Source organism: Microcebus murinus, chromosome 3 (assembly GCF_040939455.1).
Source record: "Microcebus murinus isolate Inina chromosome 3, M.murinus_Inina_mat1.0, whole genome shotgun sequence".
In the NCBI taxonomy this organism is placed as follows: Eukaryota; Metazoa; Chordata; class Mammalia; order Primates; family Cheirogaleidae; genus Microcebus; species Microcebus murinus.
In genome coordinates this window covers 9,613,891-9,637,984 of record NC_134106.1, presented here as the reverse complement: position 1 = coordinate 9,637,984, position 24,094 = coordinate 9,613,891, and the positions used below count along the sequence as shown (strand labels likewise).

The following is a 24,094-nucleotide window of genomic DNA, read 5'->3' as shown; positions in this document are numbered from 1 at the left end:
AACCTTGGATTATTTGCACCCCCAATATACCTAGTTGCTCCAAAGAAGTCTCCCCGAGAACCTCCAGACTCTAACATCGTACAAAGAGTAAACAAGTTTTAGGGCTAAACAGATTTGGGGCCCAGTCTTGGGTCTCCCACAGGTTGTTCAACCTCGGACAAGCAGGGGACTGTTCTGGGCTTATTTCCTAATCTGTTCTAAGAACGTGATCTGCATCTCCCACAGTTGTGATGGTCGTTCATGTAGCCTGGCTAGCATACGCTTCCGCATGATGATAGATTTCACTTTTAATAAACAGCAGTAGTGGCTCACGCAGAATGAGTGAATGCCTACTATTAACCGAAGGTGTGAGTTCCTGGTTGGTATATGGTGGCTACAAACAACAGATGGCAGGAAAAATAAAAAAACATCATTTCCAGACCCCAGAATTTTAGTTAAATACGCACAATTTTATTGATTGAAGAGATTAGGACAAAAACATTAAACCAAATACAGGACAAAGCACCAGAGGCCACAGATTCCACCATGCACATCAGCAATCTCTCCTCCTACAAGGGACTGAAAAAATAGGGGAGAGGGAAAGAAAAAAAAAAAAGGTCCTTCTCGACACAGCACCATCTTCAGAATGTAAAAAAAAACTGCTCCGCTTTGTATCTTCCATTAGCAAAATAGAATCCAGGGCAAATCCATGGCCGCCTTGTCTCCTGATTATGAATGGCGCAGCCACCCTCCTGGGGATGGGAAGGACAGAGCACCTGCTGGGCAGGCACAAAGCATCCAAGAGTCTGCACATACATGCCACATACTATAATGAAGCACAGATTCAAGTAACATTTACATACTAGAGTCCATGTGTCACCTACCCAAAAACATGACCATTTCACAAAACATATACAGGCAGTAAAATCCAAACAACTGAGGTACTGGGAACACAAATATTTATGCCAAAAGAGTTCTGTATCATACAGCAATAGAAAAGCCATAATAAAAAAAAAAACAAAACGTTTTTGCCACTCGAAATCAAATAAAGCTACCTAGAAAAGCCAAATAAAGGTTATTTCAGGGACAGAAATACTCGAAACAAGGAATAAAGAAATTATAAATGTTTAACTACAGCATGTAACATGTCACCCCAAGTCAACCCGTAATTGAAGTACTGGCTTAATACATCACAATGTGACATTTTCCTTAATAAATAGAAGAGTTCTTGAAAATCCAAAGGTGCGTATTTGGGACAGAGAGCTGTTTTTTTTTTTATTTATATCATCCTAGCTTTCAGCTTCTTATCCTTCTTGCTTGCCTTTACTGAGGGTTTTTGTCCAAACCAGAGGGGCCTTCCAAGCCAAAAAAGGATCATTCTTCGTAAAGAAAACTAAATAGCTGCCCTGTATTTTATACACGTGGGACAACCTGCTTGTTTCACTAGTTTCTAATAAAACAAAGACAAATGTTGAGTTGCGATCAGAGTGTCGAGAAAGCGGCAGACTCCGGGAGCTCGCTGATGTCTGGGGCCATCGCTACCGTCTCAGCCCAGAGGAATGCCTGCAACACAAACCCTCATCGCTCAAGAGAAAAAAACCAGAAAGGAGTTGGATTTCTTTTTTTCCTTTCTCCTTTCCCTCTTTACACTATGATAGCAGTAATGCATCTGGAAGTTTGACTTCAAATAGCTTCCTGCCACAAACCAACTGACACGAAACAGAATAGCTTGTTAGAGGACAGATTTTTTTTTTCCCCCTTCAGGGAGCAAAGCATTAACATGTCATATCCTGACCAGGATATTAAATTGTTTATTTAGAAGAAATGAGTTAAAGAGAGAGTGGTTAAGAGAGACACAAACTGGACTTTTGCTTTCTTTTAGTTTAGCACCCAGGTTTCCTGTCAGTCTGTGTGCACCGAATTTTTTTTCAGGTGAACCCCATTAACTGTCAGATAGGTGGTTGGCTTGTTTAAAAAAAAAACAAAATGCCTCAGCCAATTGTTCCTTCCCTGAATCGTAACAAGAAGTTAAATGCTAACAGTGCCATGCCAAGATGTGTGTTTGAGGCAGAGAGTTTTGATTCTGTCAGGATCTGCAACTATTTTGGAACAAAACGAAAAGTGGGGTGAGTGGAAGTGGCCCTCCTGTTGAGGGGTGGTCCCCCAGGCTACGTGAGAAAAGACAAGCTGGGTGGGGGGGACTCCCGTCCATCTGACCCCAACCCCCACCCCACGTCTTCTGCCCCCATGCTACATGTTTAGTCAGCTCCTCAAAGGTGCTCCTTCTCTGAACCAAGAAACGTTATGAGTGTGTCTTTTTTGCTACCAAGGCAGGCAACGCGTGTCCCCGGAAGAACCTCCTTCCGCTGCCCTCCTGGTACCTGCTAAGTCTCTGTAGGGCGCGAGCTCAGTTAAAGAAAGGGTCCAAGTTCTCTTCCATGTTGACGTCCGGCACCAGCTGGTCAGACACTTCCTTAGCACCATATCCTGAATTCGAGACGCTAAAATCTGTAGAAAACCAAGGATGGTCCAGAATTTCCTGCGAGGTCAGCCGCTCTGAGGGCTCCCGCCGCAGGATGCTTCGGATGAGGCACTTGGCCTTGGGCGACAGAGTCTCTGGAATGTTGAACTGGCCACGCCGGATCTTGCTGAAGAGGGAGCTGGGCTCAATGTCATGGAAAGGGTACCGGCCCACCAACATGGTGTACAGCATCACTCCCAGGCTCCACACGTCGGCTGCTTTGCCCGAGTAGCTGCCACTGGTGTTCAAGATCTCCGGGCTCACGTAGGCCGGGCAGCCGTGCTTGTCGGAGAGAGAATCATCGTCTCCCCGCAGAATGTAGGCATCTTCCAGGCTTTCCAGCTTGACCCGAGTCCTGCAAGAAAGGGAGAAAAAAAATAATAAGCTCCTGAGGGTGCCTCGAAACACATTAATACCATCATCATAATACAGCTCCTGCTATAATGTTTCCAAAGACTGCTCATGCATATTCATTCATTCACTCATCTGACCAGCCAAACATTGCTTCCTGAGCACCTGCCAGCTGCCTGACAGTCTTCTAGGGCTTGGGCCACACGGTGAACACGACTGATAAGGTCTTTCCGTGACACTTACAATCTACTGGGGAACTCAAACCTTTAACAACTAAGCAAATCATAAATCACATCCCCACCACCCCTGTCTTGGGGACGAGGAAACAAGAGATTAAGTATTTTCTGAACGTCACATTCATGTAAGGACAAGGCTGCACAGGACTCCAATTCAGATATAACCAACTGGGAAGCCCACAGCAGCTCTGCCCGCAACTTGCGTACACTCTGGCTAAGACGAGAGAACACAGTCTGCCCAAGGCTTTTCATGTTACTGTACTCGCACTTTTGCCGCACAACAGTGCATGTAGGATTTTACTATCCCATTTTGCAGATGCAGACTAGAATATCAAGGTGCAAGAGTCTGAGTAACTTGTCCAAACCTTTTAGTTGGGAAATCCAGAAGACTTGACCCTACATTTTCCTAAGCTCACATGCTGTTGCTCTTCTACTCCAGTATCCTCTCTTTAGGACACAGGCAGGAAGCAGGGAAGGTTCCAGCAGGAGTGGACTCCCATCACCTAGTTCTGAGGCCAATATCCTACTATTGAGTCCATTTTCCTTCCCAGATTTCCTGCTGCGGTTGTCTCCTGTCCTGCCCATCACAGTACTAGGTCCTGGTCCCTGCCCTGGTACTTAACACCTGACTTAGGCTACCTGTATCTTCGGCCTGTGCCGCACATCTGTGATTCTGACTCCTCACGTGCTTGTACGCACGGGGGTGTATGTGAGCCGTGTGAGCCCGAGACCCTTCTCAAACATTCACCTGGCCCCCAATCTGCCCCTGCCACCGTAGGACTATCGCGGTTACTGACGGGAATGCAGGACTCTCCTGGGGGTGCTCGGGGAAAGAGATGAAAAAGTCCCACTTTCAACTCTGACTCCCTGGAACCTGGCATTCATCCTTACACGGTAAGGCTCGATGTCATCATTGGGTATAAAATAAATAAAGTGCTCGGAAAATACTTCTGGATGTGGGCTGATTTTTTATCATTAACTGCACCTACTTTACCACGGGAGAAGGTGAGGACCAGGGAGCAGAGTGACTGTCCTCTGCCCGGCCCTCAGCTCCCAGCCCAGATTCCTCTCTTAAGCCCGGTGCCTCCTGAGAATTCCTGTTGTCCTGCCCCACTGTTCTTTATGATTTGGAAGTTAGGAATTACTGCTTCCCAGGGCCTGACACTGAAATCCTCCCCTCGCTCCCCGGGCCAGGGCACTACCCTGCAGAATTCTGGGAGTTCTCGGGCCCATCCCATCATCCCCCCAACTCGGGCTTGCTGCACAGGTGGAGGGAATGGGGAGCAGTGGAGTTAGGGTTCAGACAGCACCCACAGGGCCGTGCCACTCCCGTGACTTCTTCCCTTCACCTCGAAAGTGCACATCCAAGCATCTCCCCTGTTTGCCCCAGAGAGTTACGAAGCTCGAATGAGCAGAGAATAAGAAAGTTGCCTGGAAAAACCACAATGGGGGCTTAAGTCAGAGCTAAGGACCTAAGTCCATCCCCTGCTGCTTTTCTTCTTCCCTTGGCCCACGGGCCTTAGCCTGGCAGGGTAATGAGGTTCAAATTAATCCAAGGAGCGCTGCTGGGGGAGCTCTCTCTAGCAAAAGGGTTGGTAACATCACATCCCGGGTTGACTCTAAGATCTCGTATTTGGAATTCAGGAGCTCCAGAAATCAAGGAGCGACTACTTATCCATACTCATCTCCACCAATGAACAACAAATGGTGTGGGCGTGGGAAAAGACAATGGCAGGGAGCGAGGAGGGCAGGTTCTAGGCCTGGCTCCATCTCTCACCTGTTGCATGGCTGAGTCACTCAATCTGTTTCTCAGCCTTAAGGAAGAGCATTGGAAAAGGTAATCTTTTTTCTTTTTTTAATTTATGTGGCTAAAATATACATAACACAAAATTTACCGTCTTAACCATTTTTAAGTGTACAGTTCACTGGCATTGAGTACATTCATACTGCCGTACAACCATCTGGAGGAGGCAGTCTTCAAAGTCCCTGCCAGTTTTAACATTCTGGGATTCTGTAATATACAGCAACATCTCTTTTCCTTTTTTATTTGCTCACCCAAATTCTATTAAAATCTATAGAATACATGTTCTTCTGCTGCGCCTATAGCTAATGCTCTATAAAAATAGGAAGGATCTAGATGTGCTAATCTGGAATTGAGCTGATTAAAAATAAATCTCTTTCTTCCATTTGCTTTTTCTAATCTAAGGTGGCAGGTGGAGCGGCCCCTCCAACCTTGCTAGCTGTCCTGAGACCAGATGGAGGTGACCCAGAGAAACCCTCTGCAGAGGGGGGGCAGAGCACCAGTGATTCTTTCACAGCTTCCTCCCCCCACGCCCAGCCTTAAGACTCTTGCCTGACTGCAGGAGTGAGCCAGATACCTCAGCCCCAGCTTCACTGCCTTGGCAGCAGAGTAGCTGTGGGAATAATTACAACTGTGGAAATAATAATAATAATAAAGATAAGCTCTCCCATCTGTGTGACAGGGGCTGTCCAGGGCAATAAGTGCAAGTGTTGGAATGAAAGATATCCAGGTTTGGGACCGGGTTCCTCTGCCAAAACCTACCAGTGGTGTCCTGGCCACTCTGGCCACACTGCGGGGTGACCGCCACTGCTTCTTCGGCCACAATCCCTCTTGCCATCCCAGCCTCTCCTCTGAGCCTCAAATGCACTGCTTGGCCCTGTCCTTCTGGGGGCCTTTGCCATGTTGGTCACCCCGCCGGCCTGGAATGCTCTTCCCAGTATGTGGCAGCTCGCTGTTGTCAGGTCTCTGCTCAGATGAACTTTATTAAAAAGGCCTTGCCAGTCATAAAGAAGCACACCCCCACCCCTGTCACCATGGGAGATGCTATGTATGCAGTCACATTTGGATGGATTTGCAGTGACACGCTACGTATTCATTTTTGTGGTTATCTCAGGGTGGTCACCTTCTTCCCCACCTCCAGGGCCTGGTGGGCATATGGCTGAAGTCACCTCATACGTAGAGAACAACACCCGTGTCTGCTGCTGTACCCTGAGCACCCGGCCAAAGAGCAGGTGCTCAGTACAAGGACAGGGGCGACCACGCTGTTACCCTCGGAGGGAGCTTCAACGTGCTCACCTGGAAAGGAAGACGGGCCCGTGCCCTGCCCACCTGGCCAGGGCTGCGTGGTGGTCAAGTGAGAGATCACGTGAATGACAAGAGCTAGACACCTGTCCAGGTAGCAGGGGGAGGGAGATACAATTTCAGGGACTTGGACTGCTCTTAGCCTGGCCTTGTTGGGGGACAGACCTCACGACCCCAGGCTCCCTGCGCCAGGCCAGATCTGAAGCCCTTCTCCTTTTTATCCCCTTCAAGGTCACAGCTTTAGATTCTGACTCTGTCACCCTCCCTCCCTGAGAGAGCAGTGTCCCCACATTCAGGGCATCTGCATCCCAGTCCCTGGAAGCCTCCTCCACATAATAGATCAGGGCCTCAAAAACGGCAGAGACCCCCACATTGTCCATATGCCCCCAAACCGGAGTTCACTTTCTCCTCCCCCTTCCTCAAGAGGAGGACTCAGAAGCTACACAGATTCTTAATACGTTTGAGAATGACGTTCAGCGTCCACTCCACGTGCTGATGAAGTTCAGCTGCCCCAATGCTGACCCACCCAGCACTGCCCCCTTCTTCCCTTCGGAGGCTGGGGGGTTTAGCGGGGACCTTCTGGTCTGCTTGTCACCACATGCTGTCCCGGTGCAACCACGGAAAAACCCAGGCCAGGTCAGAGAGCAAAGCGACGTCTTGAAGTCAGAGAGACCTGGGTTCAAGTTCTGGCTTTGAAAATCATTAAGAACCAAACATGAAATGTCACCTATGCACCTAATGCGTGCTAGGCATTTCCGTACATATTCTCTTTAAAGTTTATGAGATGAGCCTCCGAGGCAGGTCCTGTGATTTCGTCTGGGGCAGGAGCCCAGCACTCAGAGAGACTGAGTAAGCGCGGGGCGCTCACCTTCCTCAGGCCCCACTGGGCAGCCGACAAGGGAAACCACACCCAGGGACTCTCAATTCAGGGATCAGTACACGTGCTCCCTGGGGTCAGGGAGAGCTGGCCCTCGGGGCAGGAGCCTGCTCTTTCCTTAGGGGAGTGTCTGCATCCCAAGGGAACAGGGGAGAAGGGAAGAGAAGCCTGGAGGCCAGTCGGGCAGGAAGCGCTGCACCTGCGGCATTTCTCTGACCTTGCTCCCTCCTGGGAACATTCTGAACTTGCTGACATCACAAGCAGTCAGGGGTGGAGGCCACGGCTCTGGATTACATCTCTGAACAAGGACCTTTCAGGGTGCACATCACAGGGCAGGGGAGCGGAGGGGAGTCAGGCCGGCGGGTCCCTGTGGACTTGCTATGCCACCACAGGGAGCTGCTGCAGGCCCGGGGCCGTGGCTCCCCGCTGGGGAAGCAGGGCTGCCACTGGCTCCTCCCAGACTGCGCCTGCGCAGTGCACGAGCTCCCGTCAGGAAAGGGAGCAGAAATGAATGAACAGTCTTGCAACTGTCGATGGCCCCTAAACCCCTGAACAGTCTGGGCGTTGGGAATTTTCCAGGCAAAGGAGTCCATTTCCATAAAAGTCAACAGGCTTGCTGACTATGGACCTAGTGATGCCAATGCCCCACGCACCATTCGGGCATTACAAAGACATTTCTCGAGCATTTACTCGGCTTGAGCTCCGCAAACCAGGCACAGGCATGACAAGTAACACCTGTCCCCTCTCAGTTTTTGTGAGAATGAAATGCCATAATGCAAGTACAGCGTCTACAAAGAACCTAGCACAGTGGACCTGGCCAGCTCCAGGCACCTGGCAGCAGATGTAAATTCTGTCACTATGTTTCTTCCTGGGCCTTTTGCACTTGTTCCTCCTCCTGCCTGGACTAGAATGTTCTTCCCCAGCTATGTGTCCAGCTCAGCCCCTCACTTTATTCAATTCTGACTCTGGCAATCGGAATGTGCTTCGTGGAGGTGGTAGTAGCAGAGATGGTCCAAGAAAAATAATTCCTGAAAGTGACAAAGGTGAAGGGTGGTGGTGGCAATTTTTGTGACCAAAAAGCTGTAAATGACAGTGGTTATCTCCTCCAGCTGCTCAGTGGAAGGAACATCTCTCTGCAAGCCACAGGCTAGGGTAGGACTGACTTGGCCAGAGAAGCCAGATCCCTGCGTGCGTGCCTTTTGCAAACTGTGCTTGGCATAGGAAGAGAGCAGCCTGCTTTGCTTTCGATCTGATGAATGAACACGGCACACACGTGGGCAGCCTACGAACTCAGTGACGGCCCAGCCCAGGGCCAGGCCTTGTGTCACTGGATCCCGGTGCCAGGTGAGGAAGCCAGAGCCAGCAGCATGCGGCTCCTCTCCTGGCATCTGCAGAGCAGCATGGATGGCCCTGAACGCCCCGATTCCCCAGTCACTCTCGGCAAAGGCTGGGAGGTTCCCATGGGCCGCTATCTTTCAGCCTCAATTTCCCTTCTATTAAATTAGAACAAATAGCAACATGGCCTCAAAGGGCTCCTCCAGCCTTAAATTCCTAATTTTAAAGTTTCCTTTAATTCTTAAGCTATAGTGATTATAAGGCATCCTATGTGACATTCTAATAATAATAATTACAGTAACAATAATAATAACTATGTATTAAACATCTACTAGATGCAGGCATTTTTACAGCTTACACCGTCATTTCACATAACAAAAGTGAAAGACAAGTATTATGATATATGCATACTTCCTAACAAATAAGGAAACTGAGGCACGGAAAAGTAAATGTTCTAGGCCACACATAGGGTAAATGAAAAAGCTGAGTTCTGCATCTACGTCAGGAGGATCCTAAGGCCATTGCCCTCTCCAACATACATTCTAGCACCAAAATCACAGATTTACTTGGTGTCAAAAGAGAGAAACTTCTAAAGGCAGATCCTGAGTTGATGGAGACAGACACGGTGCAAGGTTTATTCAGCACTAGAGCAGGCATGAAACCATCCCATGCGTCATCTAGTTGCTGCAGCTCAGGAGGTAGACAGAGGTGGGTGGACCTGCCCGTTAACTGAGGCACAGAAAGCAGACGTGGCTTCCCCAAGGCCACCCAGCAAGTGAATGGCAGAGCTGAGATTCAAAGCTAGGTTTCTAGTCTCCGAGTTCAGAGTTCTGTCCACAATACCAAAAATGGGCTCCACAAGCAAACCATGCTTTGCTCTGAAACCTCTCAGCATCTCCCTGGGCTCTTGGCAGGAAGAGACCAGGACAGGGTGGGCCGGGGTGGGGCTGGGCTGAGCTGGGAGTTCAGCCAGACAACGTGGGCCTGGCAGGGAGGGGAAGTCCGGTGGCCTGAGGTCCGTGAAACCCAGGGAAGTCACTGAAGGCCATGTGGTCGAGGGGTCCAAGCAGGCTAAGGGTCAGGGGAGAAAGGTCAGCTGCGGCCAGGTCTGGCCTTGCTCTGCCCATTACTGAAAACTGCCCATGGCAGCCAGTGCAGCTGTGCAGGCAAGGAGCCCACCCGGGTGACTGCTAATGGGAGCCCAGGGAAGGAAGGTCCTGGCACCACGGGGGGCATCATGCTGACCTGGCTACCCCCACTGGAAACTGACAGGCCACTAATCTAAGCCAAACAAACTGTCACTCATTTAATTCTCTGCTTCACACGTGCACAGGTTTTTCCAGCAGTCACCGCTGGAAGCCCCTCTGCACCAGGTCCTGTGGATTCAGTAAAATGCCCCAAGTCCTACCGCAGGTGGCTCACGCAGTGGCAGGCAGAGCAGCAGGTCAGTCCTCAGGGAAACATCTCAGGCTTCTGGGTGGAGGGCGAGAAGTCCACAGGGAAGGGGACAGAGGGGAGGGGCTGGTGGCACGAGGCTCTCATCACACACGACACCACACAACCTGGGAGCGGGTGTCCCGCACTGACCTGCCGCACGAGGCCACTCCAGCTTAGAGAGAGGAGGGCACTGCGGGGGAACAGCACAGTTGGGATGAAAAGCCCAAGCTGACTCCAACACTCAGGTGTTTTCCACGGCACCATCTGCCCAGCCCGAGGGAGCGCCGACGCTGTCCACATGCAGGTGCACATTCGTGCCCCTGAGCAACGGGGAGGGGCCACCAGCGTGGCACCCCTCCCCAGTCCCCCGCACACATCACACAACTGCAGCCTGCGGGCACAGGGGCTTCCGGGGGAAGTGCGTCCCGTCGCCATAGGAACAGACAGGGAAACCCCAGACAGACGGGGCCAGGCTAACAGGAATTCCTCATCAATACGCCATTCACCGCCGGCTGCCTGTGTCCAGACATGGCCCCTGAGGGACCCCCCCCTCCCCAAATCAATCGATGGGCTGCTCAGAAAAGCTCGTGCAGGCTCAGTTCCGGCCGGGAGCACCCAGAGGTGTCGCCACTGCTGCTGCTGTGCAGCTTAGACTGATTGGGGGTCCAGAATGTTCCTGTCCTTGCCCAAGCAGTGGGGCGGAAGCAGGACTTGGGGAGCCCTGTGAGCACGACATGCCTGGGCACAGACTCCACTGGGCCAGGGAGCCAGGAAGCCTGGGTTCTGCTCTTGGTCATGCCAGGAATACAACTGGGACCTCGGGTACGCACCTTCCCCTCCCTATTTCCTTGTCTGTTAAGATAAAAGTGTTGAGTTTAACCCCCACTTACCCACCCGCCTCTCCAATCCCACTGCCACCGTCCCAGATCGAGCCACATCACCCTGAAGTCGATGCCCAGCCACTAGTCTCGCCACCCTGGGTCCGTCCTTCACCTGCACGCCCACAATCACAAACCGGTCCCTTTCCCTGACATCTAAAAAAAGTCCTCAATGTCTCCTCCTGGATTTCAGGGCAAGTTGGAGGTCAGAGGTGGGCGTTCCAGGCCCTACACCTCTGACACAGGACCCTCCAGCAGCACGTCCCTCTCGACACACAGCTCCTTTGCTCAGGTGTTCGGGACCCTCCCACTGCCCCCGAGAGGTGAGCATTCTCCATACCTGCTCCACTCTGGAATTGTTAAATAACTATTACAAGGTCTCTTCCATTAGGTTTCTCTTGTACGGATTCTTGCACCACCCATACCTAACACTATAAGGACACAATAGGTGCTTAATAAATGTTTGCAAGATAGTGTGACCCCCCCCCCACACGCCTAAGATCCCCCCAGCTCCAACATTCCATCTGGAGTTTAGGGCACCCAGCCATGACTCTACTCATGAACTCCAATGTTTACGTCCAAAGACATTTCAAATACATTAGACTCTGTTCCCAGGATTCAGAGTAACACCTGACTGCTGAGTAAAAAACATTTAAAATGTGTTTCCATCCACTGCCTTCCACTTTCAATATAGCTACAGGGATTTTTCTTACAATATTCATGCCTCTGGGCATAAGGGGCTATTCACACATCCATTCTGTCAGTTGTCATTCATTAAGTAGTATGATGCTAAGTCCTGTGCTAGGCATAGGGGAGAGAAAGACAAATGAACCCCATCTTACAGTTCCAGGTTATGGGGTTCTAGCCAATCCCATAAAATGGAACGACAGGGCCTATCAGGACTTCCCATGGGGGTGGTTAATTGGTGGCCCCATTAACAACTGCCACAACTGCTCAGAAAAACCGAGGACCAAACTTTATTCAGACGCTGGCTGGTGGGGTCCTCCTGGGGGGGGGGGGGGCACGCTGCTTACCTAACGGCGTGAGAAAATTCTCTGAAAGCGTTAGGCACAAGAGGTAGTAGTGTTTTACCTGGTGTCTGCTTCCTGGAGCCAAACTAGCATTTGAGAGCCTACGCTTTGGAGCCAGGTCTCCCGGGTACAAACTCTGGCTCTGCCACTCATTAGCTGTAAGACCCTGGGCCTCAATTTCCTCACCTGGGTAAAATAGTGGCAACAAAGTCCCTTACTCACCGGGTTTTAATTGGTTAATTTAAATATATCAGCTAGTTAGAATTAAATTAGTTAATTACGCATTGCAGTTAGAATGGGGCGTGGCACACGGAGGGCCCTAGGTATTATTTCGTTGAAATGTAAGTCTGCCGAGAGCAGGGTTTCTGTTTCCCTGGGCACTGCAGAATCCTCAGCACCTAGAATAGTGCCTGGCACATAATAGGTGCCCAACAAATATTTGTTGAACAAGTGCATGAGTCTCCAGGTTGTTGGGTTATGAGGCTCAAAGCCATGAGATGATGGCTGATAGCAGTAATGACAACTACGTTTTTAAGTACCTGCAATCTGTGCTGGGCTCTGTACCTACACTGCCTCTAAGCAATTTCAGGGAAGGTAGGTCAAGATCACAGGGCTAAGGGGAAGAACCAAACGATCTTACCACTGTCCCTACAATCGGTTTGTCCGGGGCCTCAGACTAGCCCAACAGCTAATTCATTAAGTGCAAATAGTCAACAGCCCAGCCAGAAATCCTGCCGAAGAATCCCTACTATTTAGTCTACGTCTGAGCACAGAACCTTGAAGAAGCTCTCTCCTCTCTGATTGTGATTAGAAAAGCCCTTCATGAATAAAATTACAACCTGCCATAGACACTGAAAACAGTGTCTTAAATAAATGTCACTTTTGCATAAATCATTAAATCAAAATGGGAATGATGGGTTAATTTCTCACTTAATGGGAAACTGTGAAAATAGCTCTCTTTGAAAAGGTATCTCCATGGGGGATTTACAAGTTTTCTGGGCTCTAGGCGATGACCTAGATGCTAATGATCTCTACTTATCCCCTGCCTCTCTCGTCATTGAAAGCCAATCTGAGCTGTTCCTACCTAGAAAAGATTTTCATTCCTTCAACAAATAGCAAGGCCCACCATGTTCCAAGAGCAGTGGACATGAGGCAGCCCCTGCCCCCAGGAAGCTCCCTGTCCAGCAGGGCACCAGGACAGCCCAGAGATGCACAAATGTATGCTCAGAAGAGTAGGACACGAGCTATGACAGATGTGAGGGGTGCTATGGGAGGGGGGTCACTTACCCACCCCGGGGGATGGGGAGGGGAGGCCAGCCCTCCCCAGGGGTTAGCAGTGCCTCAGGTGCACAAAGGTGGTCCTTCCCAACTAAGGGAAGTCACGAGCTGTCTCCCTATAAGCAGAAAGGTAAGGCATTTTTCTAAAATACAAAAAAAGACCACAACTTGAAAAACTGTACACAGCTATTAATGAAAGAAGAAAAGCTGAGTCTGGTCTCCGGGGCTCCGACCCCGGCCCTCTGCACTTTGCTAGATATTGAAACCTCAGCAGAGGTGGGAGCAACATGAAGATGTGAAGCAAGAGCCAATCTAGAGCCAACACCTGAGAAACAGAGCCTTGACCTCCTTCTCCTCCTCTGTGGCTCGGGGAGGGACAAAGGCCTCCAGCTGGGGAGGCGCAGGTCTGCACATCTGGGCAGGTGGCCTTGAGAACAACAAGAGCCCCAGGGCCGCTGAGTGTCCGCAAAGGGTCCCGGCTTCCATCCCGAAGAGGCACCAAGCAGAGGAAGTGAAACCTGCCCCGTCAAGAGATAAAGATCTCCCGGCCAAAGAAGAAACACGTAAAGAGGCATGTTTCTCAGTTCACATGGGGCGTTACCATGCAAGGAACGTCAACACTGAGCAGAGACCAGGAGTGGAATTGGGGGTGGGGGGTGGCAAGAGGCCTCGACCAGGAGAGCAATCCAGCTGGGCAGGGGCAAGCAGGGGGTGCCGCGGGGGCAGCTTCCCATCCTCCTTCACCAGGCCGCCAAGGGTGCCCCAGCTCAAAAGCGCTCTCTGCGCCCCGAATTAGGGACCTGGCCCTGTGTGACACAAAGAGCCAGCGCGTGCAGAGGCAGCTATGGCTGACGGACGTGCCACGCACCGGGTTCACCTGTGTTGATTCATTTGCTTCTAGGAGGAAAGTCTTGTCCCTTCACAGATGAGGCAGTCTGGGCACAGAGGGGAGGAAACCCGTCAAGGTTAAGTTCCCTGATAAGTGCAAGAACAGGGACTGGGATGCAGGGTCACCTCTGACTCCACGGGACAGTAACAGGCCCTCTCCCAAGCTCAACACCCCCCCCCCTTGAAACAGGGGGCCTCTGAGCACAGGCCGATCAAGCAGACTACCCCAACACCACAGCAGGAGGTGCAAAGCTGGAGGGAGCCGGGCGCCCCGTGGGGATTTGGGCACTGCCTTCTATCCAACTGAGGGCCCGGCCAGCCCCTCCAGGTCACACAGAACATCTCAGATTTTACCATAGCCACTGTGGATGCAAAGGGCGTGTCCAGGCGAGTTCAACTGGGGTTGGGGGCCTAACTTCCTCAAAATGCTGCTCAAGGCCTGTGGGCCCTGATGTTTTTCCCTTTCAGCAGTTCGAACAAAAGAACAGAGGCTCTGCCCTGCACGACACATCCCAGGGATGAAGGAGAAGCAGCAGCCAGGGATGCGGCACAGTGGCGGGTCTAGGCCTGGAGGGGCAGGACCCTCCTTCCCTCCCTCCCTCCCTGCACAAGCCCGTGGCCATCTGCGGGGTACATGCAGCTCTCTGGCCTTTCTGAGCACCATGCTCCGCAGCAGGTGCATGTGACTTGCTGGTCACCCTCTCGGCACTAATTTAATGATTATAAACAAAAGGAAGAGAGAGGAGGATACGGCCTAAATTTGAACCCCTTCATCCCGAGGTGCCACTCTTCGCAGAACAGGCTGCCAAAGAGAGCGACTTCATTCCTCGGGAACCCACTGCGCGCCGGAACTGCTGGCCCACAGTGGCCCTGTTTGATCGATTCCGGGCACAGCCGCCTCTGCGTGAGTGCCTGCCCTCCCCTCGAGTCACAGATCATCTCACTTAACCCCCATACCCGCCCTACGGTTGGAGGGAATGCCATTATTATTTCTGCTTTGAGGATGCGGCAGCTCAGAAACATTAAACAACATACCCAAGACCAAGTAGCTAAAAAAGTGGTAGACTCAGAATCCGAATCTAGAGCCTAAATCAAAGTACCATGGAAGCAGAAGAGTCCAGGCTGCTGCCAGTTCAGCCCAGCAGCAGAAGGGACACTGGCGTCGGGTCTGGATACTACGTCCGGCGTCATCTACGTCTGTTTGCAAAGCTACCCATGGGGACCTGGACTTAAGGCGCTGACAGTTCCACCAAGATGTTTTCACGGATGGCCACAGATGCGGAGGTACACACGGCCCCACCACCCAGGGCCTGGGCAGGTCTTGCTCTGCACCAGGTGGGGCTCAGTACATTTTACTACGTAACGCCTGCACCTCCGATCACTTTCACGATCGTCAGCGAACAAGCAGCACATGGTTGAAAGAGAGAAGACGGATGTGCAGAAGAGGCGTGTCACGACTGCAAGGTTAATGAAGCACCCCTCCCCCAAGTTTCTTTCCGGGCGTTCGCTCTACCCAAAGTGATGCAATTAGGAAAGAAAGTCAGGGCGGCCAGCAGCGTGGCTGCTCCAATGATGTCCAAGGTCCTCTGAGGCCTGGCCTCACACTGCTCCCCTCAGGAAACGCCAGCAACATCCTCCATGCAGCCACTACCCAGGACAAATAACGGAGAATGCGCCACCAAACTCTATTCTGCCAGGAAGCAGAGAGGGAGAAATAACATGGGTGCAAAAACCAGAAGTTTCACATTCGGGAATCAAGAGGTTAAAAGACAAAACAACAACAAGAAGAAAAAAGGCTAATATTTCCCTTTCACAAAAAGTTGACAGCTGGGGTTTTAAAAAAGAGTCCCTATCAGCTACTGCTTAGAACATTTAGAATGTCCTTGAAGACAGAAGCGACCTTCTCAGAGATACCCAGACAGAGACACTCGTCATGTTCCAGAAAGGCAGGCCCACTGGGACATCTGTGTGGCATGGGGCAGAGAAAGAGCTCTGGAGTGAAATGATAGGATTTCCAGGCTGGCTGCACCCTCAGACTGGCCATGTGACTTTGAGCAAGGTCGCTCACCCATCAGATGCAGGGCTATCATCCTCCCCAGGGTCTCGCAGGCCTGTGACAAGCCCAGGCTGCCCACGAGACAGCGGCACTGAGTGGCCCAAGGTGGTCCCAGACACGCCACCGAAGGGTGATGCCCAGCTCCCTAACGGTCCCTTACATTTTCTTTCAAAGTTGGAAGAACCCTAAGGATTTCGCTCTGACACATTTGCTCCAGGGCACTGTTTTGGTTTCACGTTCACATCAGCTACTCCTTTCTAGTCCTCTTTGGAAAGGGTCACTGGTCTCTATAAGAGGTGGAGCCTCCTGCACCATTCCTGGACTACGGTGAGCAATGAATATAAATCTGCTGTCTCCATCCCTCTAAAAAAAAAAAAAAAAAAGAATCACATTCTTAAAAAGAACAAAAGTGGCTCAAAGGAGTTCTGACAATCAAAGTCGGCGGAAGAGAAAGCGGGGCCCCAGTGGGGTCTGCCACACGGAATGCAGCGTTGGCAGAGGAACTATGAATAGAACCCAGATGCCGGGCACCCTGTCCAGCTGTCTCCTGAAATAAGCAAGACCTTCACGGTGCCGTGCACGCACACAGGCAGCTCCTTCACCTGGAATGCCAGTGCCCCCCACTCCCTCTGTGCATCTGTCAAGTCTCAGCTCCAGAATAACCTCTCCTATAAACCCTTCCTGGACTCTCCACGCCCGGCTTAAAACACCCCCTGCCCCACGCTGGTTCTCATCCGACCCGGCACAAACTGCTATCTGGTGCCTGTAACACTTCCTTTATAGGTCAGCTGACTGTCTGATTCATTTTGATACCAATTGTACTGAGAATTGTGATTAATACATACATATGTTTAAGGAATAGCGTTTGGATGAGTGAATGAATGGATATATTTTAAATGACTGATTCCTGGCAATGAGTGTTCTGAAGGGAGAGTCTCCAAAACCCTGCCTGTAGGGACACTGAAAATGCCACACAGGTTTGCAGCCACCTTCAGAGTTCATGACACGAAACCATACCTATTCACTGGGACACAGAATATCCTGGCCCCTGTCCTTTGAACACTGGATTACACCTTTAGAGCGGTGGCTATTTGTTTTCCAAGGGCACTTATAAATTGCAACAGTCACTTCCCTTTTGTCCTCCCAAGCCTCCTTCCCTTCATCTGCACAATAGGTGGCAAAACATACTCATTCCAGTGTTTCAGGCAAGCCATCAGAAGCAGCCTATCAGAGTAATGGTCTAGACAGGAATGGGACTTACCTCTCTTCATCCTTAAAGATGAATTTCCGCAGCTTGAGGTCCCGAAGCACCAGCCCCCCGTCGTGGCAGTGGGCCACCGCTGAGGCAATCTGGTAGAACAGTCTGGCCGCCTCCTCCTCCCTCAGCTTCTTGCAGGTACGGACGAAGGAATGCATGTCCCCATAGCTCCGCTCAAAGAACACATAGGCTTTGGTCTCACCCAGGATAATTTCAGTGATTTGGTTGATGTTGCTATGGGCAGACAGGCAAAAGCACGGTGCCAGGGACTCCTGGTAGCAGCTGATATCAAACACCTAGGACAGGAATAAGACCAGAGTCACAGGTGTCTCTTGCACAACCAAAACACACAAGGCTGACACCTCCCTCTGGCATGGGCTTTTGAGATGACAGAAGGTGTGGCCAACTTAGACCCAGATCATACTGGCCCTGCCTTCACCCAGCTGTGTGACTCTGAACAAGTCACTTGACCTCTCTGAGCCTCCAAGTCTTCATGTGTAAAACTGGCAAATGACACTTGACTCAGTGTTAGGAGGATTATATGAGAAAACAAAGGTAAAAGTGCTTTGCAAAATGTAATACAGTACACAAGTGATGAGTTGTATGATTTTTCTCACTAGCCCCCCCTCCCCCGTTTATAGAACTAAATCAAAATCTAGGAGGAAATGACCCACCCAAGAGATACAGGCAAAATCTTATTTACCTTCAGCAAAACAAAACAAAATGCACATCGACAGGCAGGATATAAAATATCAGCAATCAATAGAGTAAGTACCCAGATTTTGCCTAGTGGTTATCTAATTCAGTATGTTCATCTTACAGATGTAAGAACTGAGGCTCAGAGAATGAGCCAGAACTCCAGCCCCCAGTGGCAGGGCTAGGAATAGGACTGTCTTTCTTAATAAGGAAGCTGTCTTGCTGCTGTCTCTCTTCCCTCCACAGATACAGCTAACTCAATGAAACAGTTATGCAATGATTTTCTATGAATCAAAATTAGCCTGCAAAATGCCTCCTCATCGTGGGCTTGCTTAAAAAGACAATGCACCATCGATACCTTTTGGAACAGATCTAACAGAAATTAACACTACAGAGAATTTTTGAGGTTATTAAAAAAAAAAGCTTTCATTCATTTCAAGACCTTCACAAATCAGAAATATACGTCTCTGGGTTTGGAATGTGGTTTTCCTATCTGCCTCGGAGTGTGGATAAGATAGATCTATTCGGTGTCTGTGCGTGAGCCAGGGGCAGGCGTGGGTGTGCTTTGCTGGAAAGCATCTAAGGCAGGAACACCCAAACAATGTACTTTGTGTTATCAGTTCACAATCGTTTAGCTTCTTCAATCGCTTCTGCACTAGTTAAAATAGACTCTCCTTGACCATCATTTTGCACCATGGTGGGGAAAATGCAGGACTGGGAATCTCCAACCTTGAGGCTGTAATCCTGGCCACCGATAATCTGGATGAGATGGATAAAGAGCTTAGGGTTACTGGACCGCTCTCCTCTTCACAAAATGAAGATGTTGATTTAGAACACCCTTAACTTTTTTTTTTTTTTTTTGGTCCTGATATCACATAAAATCTGACGAAAGCTCTGTCTCCTCTTAGCTAACAATGCCCATTCTCAAATGCATGCACAATACTGGATTCATTTTAAGAAGATTCACAGACCCGCTGAAGCCCACCCAGGGACAGAGGCTGCCACTTAAGAATCTTGAGTTAAGTCGCTCTAAGCTTCAAAAAATAAATTAAAAAAAATCTGTGAGTCAAGCAGGGGTAGTAAGAAGCTAAGAGGGCTGGTGCTAACCCTGCAGAAGCAGCAAAGTTAACAGGAACGTTGTGAATGAACCATAATGAGGCATCTCAGGAAAGCGGCACAGCTGCTGCCACTATAACCCAGAATTTAAGAATGAACACTTCAACATCTCCAGAGACCACAAATCACACCCTCATACTGTCAAATGATGACCTAAGAGCAGTGACCTCAGAGGCCTGTTCAATTAGGAATCTGAAATGCTTGAGTCAACTTTAACACCCAGACTGCAGGCAACAGACACTCAGGGAAGCCTCAAAAATTTCAGAGTGATAAACGCCTTGCAGTGGCTAACATAAACACTCTGCATTATATAATGAAGATGATGTGTTCTGAAGCCCCAAGCTGCATGTTCTGTCAATAGTGCTCATAGAGTTATGATTATTTATAATATACTTCCTGTTCCAGGTACATTTAAAAAAAAATAAATGGTGATTTTTGCTCAGCACTTTTAGCCTGTTATCCTGCCCCACTGTAGAAAAACTGAATGAACACAGAATTTAAAAAAAAAGAAAAAAGAAACTAAAATATCCATGGCAGCTTCAAAATGCAGACATACCCTTTGTAGACGAGACCAAATTCTAAGATGGTGGACAGAGCATGAAAAATAAAATAAGTACTTATGTTTGCCCAAATGGGAAGGAGCCAAACTTTTATTAGTAGCTATAACATGCATTTATGGGCTTGGATTCGTATTTAAACCATCACCTTCAAGTGCAAAATCAAGCCATAAGCCTGGCTGCCAGCTTTTCTTACATGTTTAATTTGGAGCCTTAGTTATATAATGTGACAGTTCAGATAAGGCAGTAAGATTAGACAATCATTAATAACGTTTGCAAAAAAGTGCCCATTCTGCCAAGACAGTAATTATGTCAATCTGCACAGTAGCTACCAGCATTTCCATGAAAACATACAGTTAAAGCTCCCTAAAGCTCCTTCCTTCATTTGCCTAGTAAAAGTAGGCACATGGCAACAATAAGCAGTCTTGATTATTTTGTTTGAATTGACCCTGGAATCTCTCCTCCCCCAAAGAGTGTCCCACTACACAGTCCTCTATGATAAACAGCATCTTTACATTTTATCTGTTTTTGCAAAGACCTTCTCCTTTGGTCAACACAGAGCTAGGAAACATGAACCCTGTATTTTAAGACATCAAAAGGAACTGTATTCAATGTGTAGATTTCACTGAGCCTTAAAATAAGCTAAGAGCCCACAGTATATCTCAGGGTAGTTCATAGAAGCAGTCTTATAAAACTCACTTGGAGCTTCTTAGGATATATACAACTATGCTTGTATAAGAAAGTCCCCCACGTCAGCTTTGGTATTAAGTCAGGAAAACAGAAGCTGCTGTGTCTTAAAGGGATGACCTCTGTCAAGCAGAACAATGACACTGCACTTAAATCCACTTGCAGCCACACTATAATTGGTGAGGGGCTGATTCAATCTGTGCAATAACTAAACCAACAGATTAAGTACAGTTTTAGGCCAGAGACCAAGTCTGCAAATGACACTGTAAGGTCAGCCCAAAGTGAAATGTGTCTTGAAGAATTTGAAGGGAGAAAGCGAGCAGAGGCCAGAGTCACCTCTGATTTTAAACAAAGAAACAACAGCCAGATGTTGCTGCAGAATTTGGCTACAGGGTCCCTTTGCTTAAAAGCATCTCCAGCCTTTGAAAAATATTAAAATGCTGTACTGAAGCTGAGCAAAAGGAGTGAAAACATTCGCTGCTGGGTGATTGTGCATACTTTGTACAAGAGTGGCAGCTCTGTGGAATTCATTCATTTCAAAGGATGACTATCCTATTGTGCAACCTTGCAGGACTTCTGAGAATTCAACTGAGCTCTGAATAGCCTACTGAATTTTGGTTAACCGGGCACAGTTGCTCTGGATCTCAATAACTTGCAGAAGATGCAAAATACCAAATGCTCAACACAAGCAAAGAGCAATATTTAAAGAGTCTCCAATTTCCCCCCAAGATCTGAATTGAACAATCACAAAATTGGAGATCTCCACTAAACCCAAATTTTGCAATGAAATACTCCAGTCCAGGATGAAATAAGCCAAGTCCACAAAGCAGCCTGTGGTGAATGGCCAAAGTGTGATGCATTATTTGCAGAACAGCTGTGCACAGTGCCCATTTAAAAGGCAGCATGGGTCCCCACTCCTCCCTTACCAAGCGCCCCCCTCCAAAAAAAATATAGCAAATCTCAAATTAAGTGACAATGAATTCTTGACCTATGCCAAATTCTGGGTAGTACATATGCTCCACTGTAGTCGTTTGTTTTTGCAACTATTCCCCGCTCATCCCCTTGTCTGGGGCCCTGTGGGTGCACACAAAGATACACAGACACACTCACACACACAAGCCAGTCACTGTTCAGGGTCAAAGACAAAAAGGAAACTGAAGTGTCCATCTTAGTATTAGCACTACCAACTCCTAGGGCTCCAAACGCTAGCCTAAACCTTACAGGAAAAGGTGTGTCGAAGGGGAGGAGAAGGAGGGTGATGCACAGGCAGGGAAGTCTAGAGATGAGAAGAAACCGAGACAGGAGAGAAAGACCCGAAGGATCCACTATTAACCCGAAGATGCACCGGCTTCGACTTCCACCGCAACCCTCCTTTCTAGGCTCCCGGCAGAAGAAAGGTCTTTGTAAGCTCCTTCCCCGCGCTGGGCCCCAGGGCTCAGCCTGAGGGGACACCTTTGTGTGTCTCTTTTAAAGGGCACCTTCGGAACAAAGGTTTAACACCTGCACGCAGCTAAGAACAATGGCTGCGAAAGAAACCAAGCCTTCGGTGTCCTAAAATTAACGGGGGATTCCCTACTCCACGCTGCAAGGGGAGGGGGCTGGACACACGAAGAAATCCCCGGGGCGGCGGGACCCGGCCTCGCGCACAGACCCCGGCGCCTCCGGGAGCACGCGTGTGCGTGGCCCCGCCAGTCCCGCCGCCCTCCTGTCCCCGGGCTCTCCCCGAAACGCCCCCGCTGCAGCCCGCCCCATTGTCTGAACCGGTCTGAAAACTTCGCAACTAGTCGAACACGAACAAACACATAAATAAATTCATTTAACCAGGCCACGGATAATTACCCTGCGAATCTCCCTTCCGCAGACTGGCGGGCCCGGCGACCTCCCGCCCCCTCCAGCCCCCACGGAAGGGCCGGGGTATCTTCTAGAAAGACAAAAAAAAAAAAAAAAAAGCAAATCCAAACCCCGGGTTCCCTACCTTGCACACCAGCTCCTCTCCGCTGTGCAGATGCACCGCACGAAAAACGTGGTCTCCCTCCAGAGGTTCCAACAATAAGTATTTCCCGATGCAAGAAACGCAATGCGACAAGTTCGGAGTCTCGGGCGGGCTCGGGGAGCCGAGGTTCGGGCAGAAACTCTGGCTGGGCTCCGCGGACCTTATAGACGACAACTCTTCGAAATCCTGGGTTTTGTTCCGCGATCTCCCATATCTCGCTATTGTGATGGGGGTAGACCTGTGTATGTTCATGAGTGTGGGGATCGCACGCGACAAACAAAAAGCCCGCTGGAGAGAAGAGTGGCCGGCGAGAGCGGCTGCAGGCGCCTCCGTGCCACGGGTCTCACAGGGAACGCGCGGGGCGGGAGGGGACGGGCTGCGTGCAGCAGGAGTCGGGAGCCCCCGAATGCGCGCCACCGGCACCTCGTCTGCTACGAGCCGGCTCCCGCTCCCGGGGTGACTCGGCCGGCAGGCAACTCGGGACCTTTTGTTACCCCAGAGCAGCCCGCAGTGTGCAGGGTCGCCGCGCTCTTAGTTTCTCTCTCTCTCTTTTTCTCTCTGTCCCCGGCGCGGACCCAGACGAGCGACCGGGCTGCGAAGGTGGGAGCCGCAGCGCCGGGCTTCCCGGAGCGATCCCCAGGCAGGCTTCCGAGCGGCAGACGGGGCGGAGGAGCCGGGCTGCAGTTGGTGCCGTCTTCGGGGAGCGCGCGGCGGCGGCGGCTTGGTCTCCACGCGTTAGGAACCAAACAAAAAGGAAATAAGCACGGGTCTACCGGCTCGCGACGCGCGCCAGCCAGAATCCGCGCTGCACCCCCTTTTTTGGTGGAAAGGGTGGGGGGCGTGGAATGAGGGGGGTGCCGGAGAGGTCTGTTACCTACGTTTTAACTGTAGATGGCGTCTGAGGCTTTTCCAAGATCGCCAGGGCTCTCCAAAAATTAAGCAAACAAACAAAAAAAAGAAAAATAGCAAGGGAGCATTTAACTTGGAGCGGTCAGCGCCGCCAACAAAAGATTGCAAAAGCCGGGCACGGAGCTGCGGCGCGGGCCGGGCGCAGGTACCGCGACAAAGCCCAGGGCTTGGCCCGCCGCGCCGAGGTCAGCACAGGCTCATGCTGTCGCCGCTCGCTCGCGCTCCGGGTCTTCCTCCGAGAGAGGCGAGAAGTGCAGATCGGCGGCCTCCGAGTTCCCCTGCACGCGCGCTTCCGGGGGTCCTGCGGGCGCTGGAAGGGGACGCGTGCCCCACCGTGCCAACGCGCGGCGCTCCTCTCCCCCGTTCCCGCTGCAGAGCCGGATCTTGCCTTGGAATAATTTGCAACCACTCCGTCTCCCCCTGCCCTGAACCCGAACTGCCCGGCGGGGTTTGTTTTGGAGAATACTGACGGCCGCTCTTCTTCTTTTAATTTTTTTCCTCGCCCCGCAGAGGTAAGAGAGGACTGTGTATTTAAAAATTAAAGGGGATGGCCAACGGTGCCCGAGGCCAATCCCCGAGCTCAGCACGCCCGCATCTCCCGGCGCGGCGGTATTAATAGTTACTTACGTGGCCGGGGATCTCGGAGCGAGCGGGCCGAGTGTGCGCGCGCGCGCCTCGCTCGCGCTCGGGCTCCCCATTCAATGTCACCGACACATTTCCACGGAGCCTCCGCCCCCCCGCCGCCCCCGCGACTGGCTGGGCCCGGGGCCGGCCCCGCCCCGCCCCCGCCCGGGCCCCCTCATTGAGCCGCGCGCCCATCAATCAGCCTCGCTGCTGCCAGTCCCCGGGCTGCTCCCCGCGCCAGCCCGCGGCGCGGACGGCCGCCGCTGCCATTGCAGCTCGGGGCA

At 50.7% G+C, this 24,094-nt stretch overlaps 1 protein-coding gene across 1 annotated transcript; it reads right to left on the bottom strand.

The window, feature by feature from the left end:
- Window positions 1–428: 428 nt before the first annotated feature.
- On the bottom strand, window positions 429–23,880 carry TRIB2 (tribbles pseudokinase 2). The gene is made up of 3 exons (XM_012781064.2): window positions 22,260–23,880; window positions 17,232–17,524; window positions 429–2,855 (listed from the first exon to the last, which is right to left on the bottom strand). The coding sequence occupies exons 1-3, from the start codon at window positions 22,527–22,529 to the stop codon at window positions 2,387–2,389; spliced, it is 1,032 nt and encodes a 343-aa protein (XP_012636518.1). The 5' UTR covers window positions 22,530–23,880; the 3' UTR covers window positions 429–2,386.
- Window positions 23,881–24,094: the final 214 nt, after the last annotated feature.

What these genes read in the sequence shown, in the direction of transcription:
- TRIB2 (XM_012781064.2), bottom strand. Translation starts at nt 22,529, where the DNA reads ATGAACATACACAGGTCTACCCCCATCACAATAGCGAGATATGGGAGA. An exon ending in GAGAGGAGCTGGTGTGCAAG is followed by an intron (nt 17,525 to 22,259) that starts GTAGGGAACCCG and finishes TTCCTGTCCTAG; the next exon opens with GTGTTTGATATCAGCTGCTA. An exon ending in ATCTTTAAGGATGAAGAGAG is followed by an intron (nt 2,856 to 17,231) that starts GTAAGTCCCATT and finishes CCTTTCTTGCAG; the next exon opens with GACTCGGGTCAAGCTGGAAA.